General features: G+C 41.1%; 1 protein-coding gene across 1 annotated transcript in view; it reads left to right on the top strand.

Annotated features, from left to right (window-relative positions):
• Positions 1-13060, top strand: part of PTPRT (protein tyrosine phosphatase receptor type T) — a 327684-nt gene that overhangs the window by 253260 nt on the left and 61364 nt on the right. Inside the window, exons 15-16 of the mRNA XM_030463338.1 lie at positions 4116-4251; positions 12834-12863. Coding sequence (XP_030319198.1) covers positions 4116-4251; positions 12834-12863 — 166 coding nt within the window. The remainder of the gene's footprint in view (positions 1-4115; positions 4252-12833; positions 12864-13060) is intronic.

The raw sequence follows: 13060 nt of genomic DNA, 5'->3' as shown, positions 1-13060 counted from the left end.
ATAAAAGAAAAAATGCTTCTAATTGCAGTTTGTGAAATGGGTTTTATAGAAGAAACTTGTATTATCAGTCCTGCTTAGCTACATGCACTCAATAATCATTCTTTCCTGGATGTGTGCTGCCTTCACAGAGAAAGGTCACTGTATCTGGTGGATTATTGTTTTCAAATAATATACCTGGGTATAAATTGCTGGGTGGAAGACTGCCCCAGTATCATTCCCTTAGCTGCTGTTGCTCTTTCTCCCTTCATCCCACCTCTTGCCCCCACCTGTGAGAGGTTGCAGGGCCTGATGGAGTTGCCACAGGGTTTCAGTCTAAAAATGTCAGTGCTCAGATCAGCTCCTGTGATGCCACAGGCACGTCCTTAATCTTTCTACATCTGTAAAGTAAATAACATAGTTGATTACTTACTTTGCATGAGCATTAAGAGACTTTAAAGCACCCATGAATATCACTTCAGGAGGATGTGTGAATGCTTGCTGGGAAGGGGATGGTGTTTCACTTCCTTGGCATTTTGAGAGGAATCTTCTCTTTAGTTATGACTGGCAAAAATTTGAGTTTAGGCTGTTGAAATAATTTGCAAACCATGTCCCAGCTCAGAGCAGCTAAATGTCATCTCTTCCTTGTGGACAGAAGCACTTCTGGAAGATTTAATTATGGAATACAAATGGCAGCCTTCCTTATTGAAATAATTTTGTGTTTCAAAACTCTTTAGTCCTTTAGTTACCAGCCAGTGCAAGGCCAGCTTTAACCTTGAAGTAACGAGGACTTTAAAGGGTTGAAAGCCACAAGGAGCTTTCACAACATGAAGCCATGCTTCCAATAGTTGCACATTTACTGACCTGGCCTGGGATTTGTGTATCTCCAAATCCACAGCACGATACCTGGATTACACCTTGGGCTAAACTTAGCCTGTGAATGTGTGACTAAAAAGAAACAGCAGTGTTTGATGATCCATAAACCTGACTTCTCCTGAGCTGATGGGACTCTGGGACAGAACCCTTTGCTTCACCAGGGCAATTTCTCCTGTCCATGCACTGTGTTCTGTTTCACTGCAAGATGCTGGAACTCTGGGAATCTTGAAAGGGTCAAAAAACCTAAATAAATTAGGTTGGTGGGCAAAGACTGAAATCTTGGAATGTAAAATGGAGTGATGGGTGAATGCCAATGCCTGTGCAAGTCAGATCCATGCCACTGGTCAAGTTTCTGGGACAGTGTGGTTTGTATAGTACATAAATGTATATCTGAAAGTAATAGCTTGGTCTGGTAGATAATGCACAGACAGGAAGCCTAGAGACCTACAGTCTTCCCTTCCCTGGCATTGCCTTCTGTCATTTGCCTTCCTTATTAAGGAAGGAAGCTTAGGGCAGCAAACTCTTCTCCTTTATGGTAGCACAATGTAATGGGGTCCTGGCCTTAGCAGGGTCTCTGGGTGCCACTGAAGCTCACACAGTAATAACAGTGGTGACCTGTTCTATGTCCTATTATTCCAGTAACCACCTTCAGTTATGAGGAGCAATTTATTCCAGGATATGTAGTGGAAGGAACCAGAAGTATGGCTCTAGTTTACTTTCTTTCCCTTTTAATCTCAGCAGTATATAAATATTATTTTTCACGAAGAAAAGAGTGTCTGCTTTAATAGAGCAGTGCAGAGCTTTCCATGTGTATTTAAAGACATTTGTATGAAATGGTCATCTGAGCAGTTTTTAGGGGCTGCTGTGCTCAGAAGCTTTCAGATCTGTCTGCATGCCAGTAAAGGAGAGAAGCAAAAATGAATTCTACAAGTCTGTTACCCTCAGGAGCAGCAGAAATCATCTTCTGAAAATGCAGTAACAGCTGACAGGCCTCACTCTGCCAGAACAGAAACCTTCTCCTTACCTACAGCTGGTGGTGCAGGTGCAGCACAAGCAACCCCAGCAGATTTAAATATCCACAAGGTAAATGGCACCAGAACAGCAGAAAAACAAGGGAGTCTTGCAGCAATGTTTCCTTGCAAAGCTTTAAGAATCCAAGACCCAGGAATTTACTGACACTGCCATATTATCAATTCCTAGGCACTATTAACTAAGACAACTTACAAATGGCTGGACTAGTAGCCCAAAGGAAGTGTTGGCCTTTGTCAAGATAGATAGAGTTACAAAGAAGGTTCAAGTGAATCAGTCACCACAGTGTGTGGGTGTCAGGATGGATAATAAACCTTTATTCTCTTTCTGCAACTGCAGTAGTCTACAATGGAACAATAAATATCAAATAAAAATTCCCTGTGACCACACATTGCCTGTGGTAACAAGCAGCAGCCTGGCAAAATCAAACCAATCTGGTGGATCAGAGGATAAAGCTGGCAGCACTTTCTTCATTTTTTTAAGTGTGGCTCCCAGTTCACGAGGGCATTCAGGAGGTACAGAAGTGGAGAAGGTCTCAATGTGCTGTTTGGGGTAGAAAACCACTCTTCAATCCCTATTGTTTAGGGTCATAAGAGTAACTGCAACTCAAATGATAATGGGAAATATCTGAGCTGCACTTCAAATGATTAGTTTTAGCCATTTTCAGGAAAAAAACTGTACCTTTCCCATTTACTTTGTTGTATGATAGTGTCAGGATTGCCTGTATGGTGGCATATGGCTCACCTCTTGGGCAGATTTGATCCAAGGTTGCAAGAGCTGTTGTCAAATAAAGCTGGTAATGGCAGCTGCCACTTTATTTTTATGCTCAGGATTCCTGTTAATGCATTTCAGACATCAGCACAGAAGTTATCAGTGAACTCTTAGCCAAATGGGAAAATCGGTGGATGTGGCAGAGCAGGGACAGAGAGCTGGGACAGAAACCTGTTAAAGCACATGCAGTTTGAAATGTAGCAAATGGGCTAAAGAATAACCCAGTGAGGCTTTCTACTGTCTCACCAACATATGGATTTGATTGATTATTATCTCCTCAAGCAAGTGGCTTTAAGAACAGAAGTGATTCAGATTTTCCCAAAGGTCAGCAGCACAGAGTTGTTGAAAGAGCAAATAATTTTGCAGTTTTCTGATGGCACCACTCAGTTTTTACCTTCTGTTCCCTTTTCCTACTGTGTTTAAGCTGTAGAGGAAGCCTGGCTGACTCCAACAGCAAAAGTGAAGCCCAAGATAAGATTGTGATTTCATGTAACATGAATTAATTTAACTTATCAAACTTAGTGGTACCATATTTTGGAGTAGTTAAGTGTATCAGGAGTATAACAAAGATGGGCTTATTTAGTCTGTAGAATAACCATGCTGCAAACCTTGGTGGGTGCTCTAAGTGAAGCTCAGTGGTTTAAGCTCTATCTGGAAAAATTCTGTGCAGCAAGCAGTGAAGTCAGCAGAGCTGAGGTGTGGAATAACCACTACACAAATAATGAGAGGAGCACTCTGCAAGGTCCTCGTTTATTGCAGGGGCAGAAGACCCTCAAAAGTCAGATCATTACAAGGAACTAAAAGAAGAAACACTGCACAAATGTGTTTTATTTTTAGGTGTATAGATTGACTCTCAAAAAACCCCAAAATTTCAAGTAGAAGTTAAGCTGTCTTGCCTGGGCTGCTGCAGAACCCATAGATGGAGTACCTTGCATATGGCTCTGTGCATGGGGTTAATGCTCATAATGTGCATTAAAAAATGTATGGCTAGAAAAGCCAGACCTCTGGTAGAACAAGAAATACAAATGTGTGCTGATATTAGAAGAAAAAAGGTTTCTGAAAGTACTGGTGTGGGATATGTTACGGAAAACTTTTAAATTCATTATTTTAATGAGCAAGGATTGCACCTCTGCTAGAGTTGAGATGAAAAGTATAACTGCTCTTAGCTCTCCTGCTTCTGGGTGTATGTGGAGTACTTTAGAAGAGTAAATTCCCCATTAGAGTATAGCATGGTAAAATCTTAGTTGCACTACACTGGGATTTTACACCCTATTACTGCTCTGAATTCTCTCCCATTAGCCTTTATTAAAGCCATATTCAGTCAGATGGACAATTGTCTATTGCAATTTTATTGCAAATATGTTGTTAGGCTTTCAAATGTGAATATTTCAAGTGGATCACTGCATAATTTTTCTACAAATTTTCTTTTTATCTCCTCCTTTCTCTCCATTCATCCTTTTAAGGAGCTTCCACACAGAATTCCAACGCAGTGGAACCAGAAAAACAAGTTGACAGCACGGTGAAAATGGCTGGAGTTATAGCTGGTCTCCTCATGTTTGTTATTATCCTCTTGGGAGCAATGCTGACCATCAAAAGAAGGTAAGTTTCTGCTTTGCTTCCATCTGGGGCCTTCTGGCTAGAGTGTTGGTTCTTCAAAAAGAAAGATTAATTTGATAGAAAGAAAACATTCCATTTATGTTGCAGAGGTCCCTGTCTATGTAAAGCTACCACCAGCAAGCTGTAGTCCCAGAAGAGATGCCTGTCCTGGCAGGTCTTATATATGTAGCAGAAGAATGGTTGTTACTACAAAGAGTTGTTGATTTTTATTAATTATCATTGACAAGGGATAGCTCATGAAAAAGCACGGAGAAATAAAATGCAATAATGATACAATGGAAGTGGGAACGTGAGCCTCTGCAGGTAGCACCACAGTGCTTTAGTAAAAGGGAAGAATTCTTTCTTAACAGCCCCGAAAAATCATGTCTTAAAATAATGTGGTCAAAGGTTTTGTTCCCAAGTGAGTCTTCATGAGATGTACTTTCACACAGCAATTTCTTTGCAGCCAGTGTTCAGTTGGAATATTACATCTTGCTGTAGGTTAGAATCTTCCTAAGAGTTAGCTTCAGTTTACAGGGGAAGGAAACTTGGAAAAAAAGTGTTTGGTAATGAAATTTTTTCAAATTGTTCATTTTGTGTGATTTTCTTGAACTCTGAAGTAGACTATTGCAGTTGCTACTGTTGGAAGAGCCCCATATTCACAGGGTAATAAACTGATTCAGAAAACCACTTAGACCAAGGCGTTTTCTTGAGGAAAAGATGTATTTTATTTATATTTTTTCCAGTCACATTTCTGAAGTGAATCCTCCTTCAAAACAATAATTTGTTTCTAAAAGCAGCAGGAGCTGGGAGCCCCTTGTCTAGGGAGAGGTTGTGTGACGTGAGACCCCTGATGATTTGGCAAAGCTCTGTTCCTTTGAGATCTCTTATCTCTGTGATGAAGTGAAATCTCCTGTGACATCTCCTGAAAATAAGAGCAGCAGTTAAACCTAAATATCAGCTCCTCTATCTTAATCCAGAGCACATGTGCAAATGCATTGCTACAGCTGTGTGGGTCCTTCCTATTCAGAAGGACCTTGAGAGGCTGGAGAAGTGGGCTGAAGTTTAGCAAAGGCAAAGTCCTGCATCTGGGTTGGAGTAACCCCATAGAATCATAGAATGGGCTGGGTTGGAAGGGACCTCAGAGATCATCAAGTCCAACCCTTGATCCACTACTGCTGCAGTTCCCAGCCCATGGCACTGAGTGCCACATCCAGGCTCTTTGGAAATATCTCCAGACATGGAGAATCCACTCCTTTCCTGGGCAGCCCATTCCAATGGCTGATCACCCTCTTCATAAAGAAATTCTTTCTCATCTCCAACCTAAACCTCCCCTGGCACAACTTGAGACCCTGCCCTCTTGTCTTGCTGAGAGTTGCCTGGGAAAAGAGACCGACCGCCCCCTGGCTCCAACCTCCTTTCAGGGAGTTGTAGAGAGTGAATGCAACATTGCAGGCAAGTTTGCAGAGGACCTGGAAGTCTGAGTGGAGGAGTTGAACACGAGTCAGAAATGTGCTTTTTTCAGCCAAGAAAGTCAACTGCAGGGTTAGCAGGAATGCAGCCAGCAGGTTGGGGTTGGGTTCCTGTTTGCCAGTGGTGAGATTGCTCTGGGTGTGCTGTGTCCAGTCAGAGGATCCCCAGTCAATAATGACAGTGAGAGATGGATTAGATGTCCTTGGAGTAGCCTTTCCAAATGATGTAATTCTGCAAAACCTAACATCTACTGTCTACTGTGAATGCATGCTGAATTAACTGAAGGTTTAGCCTACCCTCCACTTTTGTTGTGTGCAGAACCTTCAGATTTTGTGGACAAATGTGCACGTGTTTTGCAGTCACATCTACTGCACTTTGTTCAGTGGTAAGGCCAAACAGTAGAGAAGAGATGTCACTGATTCTGGTGTCCTGGAAGCTTTTCAGTCCATAAGCAGAAAAGGACAGGATGCCTGCAACAAAAAACAGGAAAAAAAGAGTTTCAGTAAAAATTGGCTTTCTGGTTTTTTTGAGGCCTGATCCACATCCATTTTTGTTCTTAAATATTCTTTAAGAAAAGCTTTTATTTTCAGCTTGAAAGGTAGAGCTTGTTAGGGAAACCAGCAGAGTAATGCCACATCTGAACATAGAATCATAGAATCATAGAATCCTTGGGGTTGGAAGGGACCTCGAAAGATCATCTAGTCCAACCCCCCCTGCCAGAGCAGGGCCACCTAGAGCACTTCGCATAGGAACGTGTCCAGGTGGGTTTTGAATGTCTCCAGTGAAGGAGACTCCACGACCCCCCTGGGCAGCCTGTTCCAGGGCTCTGTCACCCTTACAGGAAAAAAATTTTTCCGGATATTCAACTTGAACCTCCTGTGCTCCAATTTACACCCATTACCCCTTGTCCTATCACTGGTCACCACTGAGAAGAGCCTAACTCCATCTCCCTGACACTCACCCCTTACATATTTGAACACATTGATGAGGTCACCCCTCAGTCTCCTTTTCTCCAAACTAAAGAGACCCAGCTCCCTCAGCCTTTCCTCATAAGGGAGATGTTCCACTCCCTTAATCATCTTAGTAGCTCTGCGCTGGACTCTTTCAAGCACTTCCCTGTCCTTCTTGAACTGAGGGGCCCAGAACTGGACACAATACTCCAGGTGCGGCCTCACCAATGCAGAATAGAGGGGGAGGAGAACCTCTCTTGACCTACTAACCACACCTGGTGTAGTTCATAAGATACTAAAATTTCTTAGCATTTGTGCCTGACAGTGCATTATTGTAAATCATCTATACTGCTGGGCAGAAAACAGTGCTTTTTTCATGATGACCAAGAATTCTTTATCTGAGGACAGTTTTTCCATGGTGTAGCTTGGCAAGAATTACATCAGAGGTAAGGATACTTTTATAGGAGGTACTACTCCTAATCTCCTTATTGTCTCAAATTTTCAGATTTCACAGCAAGCTCTCATTCCCAAACACCTTTTGAAATGTAAATGTGGAATTCTTATTGCTAAGCACTGTGACTGTTGCCAGTCTTTTTTTTTTTTTTTTTTTGGTATAAATTTGAAAACAGGAACTTTCTCAGAGATAGAATTATGGACAAGTAATTTTTTTCTCCAAACACTGTGAGGAAATCTTTCTTCTTGTTCTGATGAGTGCGTCAATGTGGAGGTGTCTGGATACATATCAATGATTCAATGTCTTTGCTTAATCTTTTGCCTTCTCATGGAAACTGGAAAACCAGCAAAAGGCCAGGATATCAATGTGTAGGAATCCAAAGCAGAAGTAAAAATTTACAGCTGATATAATAATCAGATTATTTGGTTTTTTGCTTTTTTAAACGGGCTCTACATGTTTTGTGTGTAATATAACAAACTTTTATTAGAGGTGAAGAGGAAACTTAGAGGCTGTATTCTATAGTTTAGTTAGCAGGTATATAAAATCACTGGATTTTAACTTGCTTTTTGTGTGTGTTTTTTTTAATTCAGATAAGTAAATGATAAGGAGATGTGTTGAGATCTGGCTTCTTCCAACATTTGATTCTTAGGATGTTTTGGGTTTCATGACTGGTCCATTGTCAGTTGAGATCTCATAGAAGCAGAAACAAATGGAGAATCTAAAATACTCATAGTACAGAGCAAAGTACAGAGGTTGGAGAGGAGATTGAGGCCTCATTTGTGTGGTATAAAAATTCCCTGACTTCTGCTGACCCGATCTGACCCTAACACAGAGCACGTGTTCTCCTGTGGAACTGGCCTGGCCCCCAAAAGCAGCAGTGTTTGGTCAATTTGGATGTGATGCCCCATGGAGAGAACTTTGCTGTATCTGGCTTTGCTGTTAGGTTAACCTGGGCATCTTTCTTGAAAATTAAAATTAGAATGGAGATAAATGGGAGTATTAGAAAGACACATTAAGTTCTCCACTTTTTCTTTCTGAAGCTGGAAAATTACATTTTTCTCTCTCTTGTTCTCCCCCACCCCGAGGCAAACAGGCAAAATCCATGCAGTCTGTGCCTCTCTTTGCCTGGTTGCTGTCATTTACAATGTCACCCACTGGAATACACACTGTTTTAAGAAATAAACTGGCCCATCAACTTTAAAACCTTGTTCCATTTAGGAGCTGTAACAGTGCAGACAGAGGTTTGGGAGGCTTGCTCTCTCCAGGTCCATAGCAAACTTCCAGCACCACTGACAAACCTGCTGACTGCATCAAACTGAGGCTTGGGGCTGCCTAAGGACAAATGGTCCCTGAAGATGAGGCAAAGCCTGCCAAGCTCATTTCATTTGTAAACTGATGTGGATTGGGACCAACTTTTGTAAAAGGAAAGACCTCTTTGGGCTGGAGGTTCATTTGAACTTATGGAAGAGCAGAGCTGAGAACTTGGAGAAGTTCCCAGCAAAGTTCTTTCTATTTCACAAAGAGAAACTTTTGGAGCTTGAACTATTGAATTCCATTTTTGCATCAACCTTAATTCATAAAATAGTTCCCCTATAGCTCCCCTAATGCCTCGGTGTACAAGCCAGTATGGTCTTGCAAGGCAACAATGAAGAAAAATAATGTAATTAGGCAAATTGGAGACATTTTCTTCAAATGGAGCTGGAAAATATCACAGTGACATTTGTTCATCATAGCTCATTGGTAACAGGCAAAATAGTAAATTTCCTGAATGAAGCATTTTCTTAACCAGTCCAAAGATCAATGAAAGGGGAGAGATTAGAAGAGAAGGATGTCATAGAATCATAGAATTGGCTGGGTTGGAAGGGACCTCAGAGATCATCAAGCCCAACCCTTAAATGGATATGCTGAGAGAGGCAGACTCTTGTTTAAGATCAGAATCAGACAGATCATCCAAAGATGTTTCCAGGAGGCACCTCCAATCAGCATCCTTTTCCAGAAACTTTGATAGGTGAGGCCTGAGCAAGTGCTACCTCGTTGCTTAGTTTCAATAGACAGTATTGCAAAAATTGCAGATAAATTAAGACAGTGTTCAAAAATGAAACCAGAATGTTCATGCAGTGGAAAAGTTGAGTTTGATTTTATGATACCTAAAATGCTGTACCTGAACCATGGGGTCAGTCTGTGAGTGTATCTATGTAAAAACTGTGTTTGTGCATATATAGATTTCTGTTCTTAAATATGTCAGTCCTAAGTATCTAAAATCAAAACCAGTAACAAAATTGGTTTCTTGGTTTTAAGCACCCATGAGCTACATGTTTGCAGCTTCAATGTCATGTATATGGATTGTCAGGGTTTAACACTGGCCCGGCAATTAAACCGAATAACAGACGCTCTCTACTAATCTCTCTCTCCTCCTTGATAAAGAAAGGAGAGAGAATAAGGGAGAGAGACTGATGGGTTGGAAACTAAACTACACAACTTTAATGAACAGTAATGATAAATAGGAAAAATTACTAAATATATACAAATATACAGGAAAATGGAAACCACATTCCTCCCCCTTTCCCCCAATAACTCTCACGTCACCACCGAGGCTGCAGGGCAGCCCTGGGAAAGTCCAAGCTGGACTCCTGGAGTCGGCAGCAGTCGGGAAACTGGAGGCAGGAACACACAGATATGGGCTGGCACGGATCAGGAACACAGGCAGATGAACGGACAGGATCCTTCCAGGATGCCGAGTGAAGGAAGGGAAGCAGGAAATCAGGAAATCCAGAAGTCTGGGAATCTGGATATCCGGAAATCCGGCTTGGCCCTCGTGATGCCTCAAATTTATACTGAGTGTGACGTGTATGGGATGGAATCCTCTGTTTGGTCAATTCTGGCATCTATCTTGTCTGTTCCTCCCCAAAGGAGGGCTCAGGTGGGACCTCTTTACTCCTTCTGGAGGGTAAAAATGTTTTCCTCAGAGCTGAGCAGTGTCCTTGGCTCTGCACACCAGGCTCTAGCAGTAACTATAAACATCAAGTGTTATCAATCCTAGAAGCACACACTGAGAAACTTGCTGTTAATTTCAGCAAGTGCAAATACTTACAAGAGACTTAGCTAAAAGCAAAAGTACAAAACAGAAAATCACCTTTATCCTGGCCCAAACCAGGACATGGATGCACAAATTACTGCAAGAAAATTTAACTTGTTAATTTACAGTTAGTGATCAATGCCCACTTGGGCACTAAGACAGGACTGTATTCTTTCATATATGGATGCATACCTTGAAATAATTTATTTTTATTGGATCAAAACATTGCTAGTTCTCTAAGGAGCTTAATATAATAAGGTCCTTAATTTTAGTTAAATATTTTTGTATAACAGAAAACACAGGACTGGTTAGTAAAAACAGGCTGAAACAAGAAAAAGAAGAGATCCATAAACTTCTTTTCTGCAAAAAATACCCTTTGACTTTGTTCCCCAAAAGGATTAGATTTTGGTCAGCTCTGATTTCGTCTGGACAGTTTTAACTCTGGCAGAGTTGTGACTTGCATTTCCCTGGAGTGCAGACTGTGACACTTCTCAGGCTTCTGCATTTGAGTGGACAAAGCCCCTCCTGACCCCGTTAAGTAGAAGACTGAATAAATAGGATGAGACAGCCTGTCATGGGTGCACTGTAAATAAGTTCTTTAAACTGCTGTTGATAGTGAAAAAGGAGATTTGGGGCTATGTAGGGTCGAGGATTAGTTCCTTCTGTGAAAACTCAGCTCCTTGTTCTGGATTAGGATTTAGGTTGTTACCTTAAACTAATTAAATAAAACTCAAAAGCCTCTTGAGCAGAATGCTCCCAAGCTATAGGATAGAATTAATAGTGGGATATTTGCACATTCAGTGATCTGTGTCTGTATTTAAGGCAGATGACAGGCAGGGTTTTCAGGTTGTGTGATCCATTCTAGGATGAGGTCATTTTTTTAGTGATCCATAACTCTGACCAATTTTAAACAGGGTAGTTTTGAAATGTTCCTTAGAAAGTCCTTATTTTAGCTAGCAATTCTGGGGAGAATTTAAGCCAAAATTACTTGTCTAATTCCAAAATACAATCCTCCTTTTGTTTTCCTTTCTTTTTTTTTTTTTTTTTTTTTTCCCTAGCCCTTCCCTTTCCCCTAGAAAGAATACATCTTTCTAGGCTTTCACCTGATAGGATACCTGAAGGATCCTCAGCTTTTGAATGAGAACTATGAGTCTTCTGTGATCATGTGTGTGGCCTGGATGAGACATGAGAAAAGCAGAAAGTGCAGGAAAATTTCCAACAGGTCATTTAGAGCTGATAGGGCTGTGTGAAACCTGGCACTGGTGGATCAGAGCTGTTCAATTAATGGAGTGATTTTGGGGATCTAGGGCTTCAGTTGTGTGGACTCTGACTTTTCCCTTTGCTTAAATGTTCAGAGAAGCTCAGAATGTCCCAGTGAAGCTCAGTGGCAATCACTATACCTTAATGGGTGCATTGCTATGGCATGGAGAGCTTCTGAGTGTCAGGTTATAGCATTATGTTAAAAATACCTTCAGGTATACCTTGGAATCGGGGTCATTCGAATACCTTGGGATATACTGGGAATCTGGCCAGAATTTCAGATTTATAGCAAGGATCAACACAGGTTCAAACATCTTATTTTAGACTAATCTTCCCAAACATCTCTAAGTCACTGTCCTGTGCCCAGGGTGTGCACAGCAAGAGGGCATCTGTGTGCAGGGGAAATGCTCTGGCTTCCATGTGTGCTGATGGAAAGTGATTTTAGAGCAATCCTAAAAGTGACCACTTGAACCCTGCGTTTATCCTCCTAAATCCTTTCTAGTGCTTGTAGTGTCTTCAAGGATGGGATTGTAGTGCAGGAGGTTGAAGTTTGTGTCTCATTGTTTTTCCCTGTCTTGACCATGGCTGCTGCTTCCCAGGCTCCCCTGTGCCTTGCTGTTAACCTGCAATGAGATGTGCCAGAGATGGTGTGAAACAGCCTTTTCAGAGAAGCCCTTTTCCAGTTACAACAGGGAAGACATCACCTCTCAAGTTAGAACTGATTGCCAAAGCTCATGTTGTCGTGCTGCTCAAAACCATATCAAAATGTTCTGAAGTGTATTGTTCAAAGACTGTAATAGAAAATGCTTAATCACAGTGATACAGAAAACTAATGCACACCCCCAGTGATCATCTATAAATATGTAGTGATGCTTGAATTGTTAATGAACTATTTGCATTTTGGAGTTTGATGAAGCCTGATTTATCATTACACAATTTGCTCATTGTCTAAATATTCCAAGATTGTGATGTTCTTACACTTTCACTTTCCTATTTATTCTTATTTATATTAATAGCTTTTACATATTTATTATGATTCCAAAATTCTCAAAAGAGCTTTTACAGGCAAAGGTAAGTCTCATTACTTGTGTTGCTGACATGGCACAGTTAAGGAAAAAAGAGGTGAGGGGACACAAATCAGAAGAGGAAACACCACCTGTGTCTCTGGTCTCTCATTCTGGATCCATTCCTCACTGACCTGGAGCTCCTCAAAACAGTTTAGGAGAAGAGTATCTCAGTACAGGAGGCAGCACAACTACTTTGTATATTGACAAAAATGCTGCAGTTCATATAAATCTAATTCTATGTGTTTTTTTCCTTTTTTTTTTTCTTTTTGGATATTTTGTCCATCTGACTGGCTGTCGATATTTAGAAGAAATGCATATTCCTACTCCTATTACTTGTAAGTACTGGGGATGATGTTTCTTGAGCATGCTCACCCTGTAGTAGTAATTTTGTGCTTTGTTGTATTCTTTTACCACTTTTATTTTACCATTCCATTTATCCTTGTCTTTCCATCAGCTTCTGTTTTGCTTTCTCCATTTCATCCTGTTAACACTATAGGTCACCATTTCATCTATAACTGTGCCTGCAAACACA

The sequence above is a fragment of the Calypte anna genome, chromosome 20 (genome assembly GCF_003957555.1).
Source record: "Calypte anna isolate BGI_N300 chromosome 20, bCalAnn1_v1.p, whole genome shotgun sequence".
Taxonomy (NCBI): domain Eukaryota; kingdom Metazoa; phylum Chordata; class Aves; order Apodiformes; family Trochilidae; genus Calypte; species Calypte anna.
This window is presented reverse-complemented; position numbering and strand designations above follow the sequence as displayed.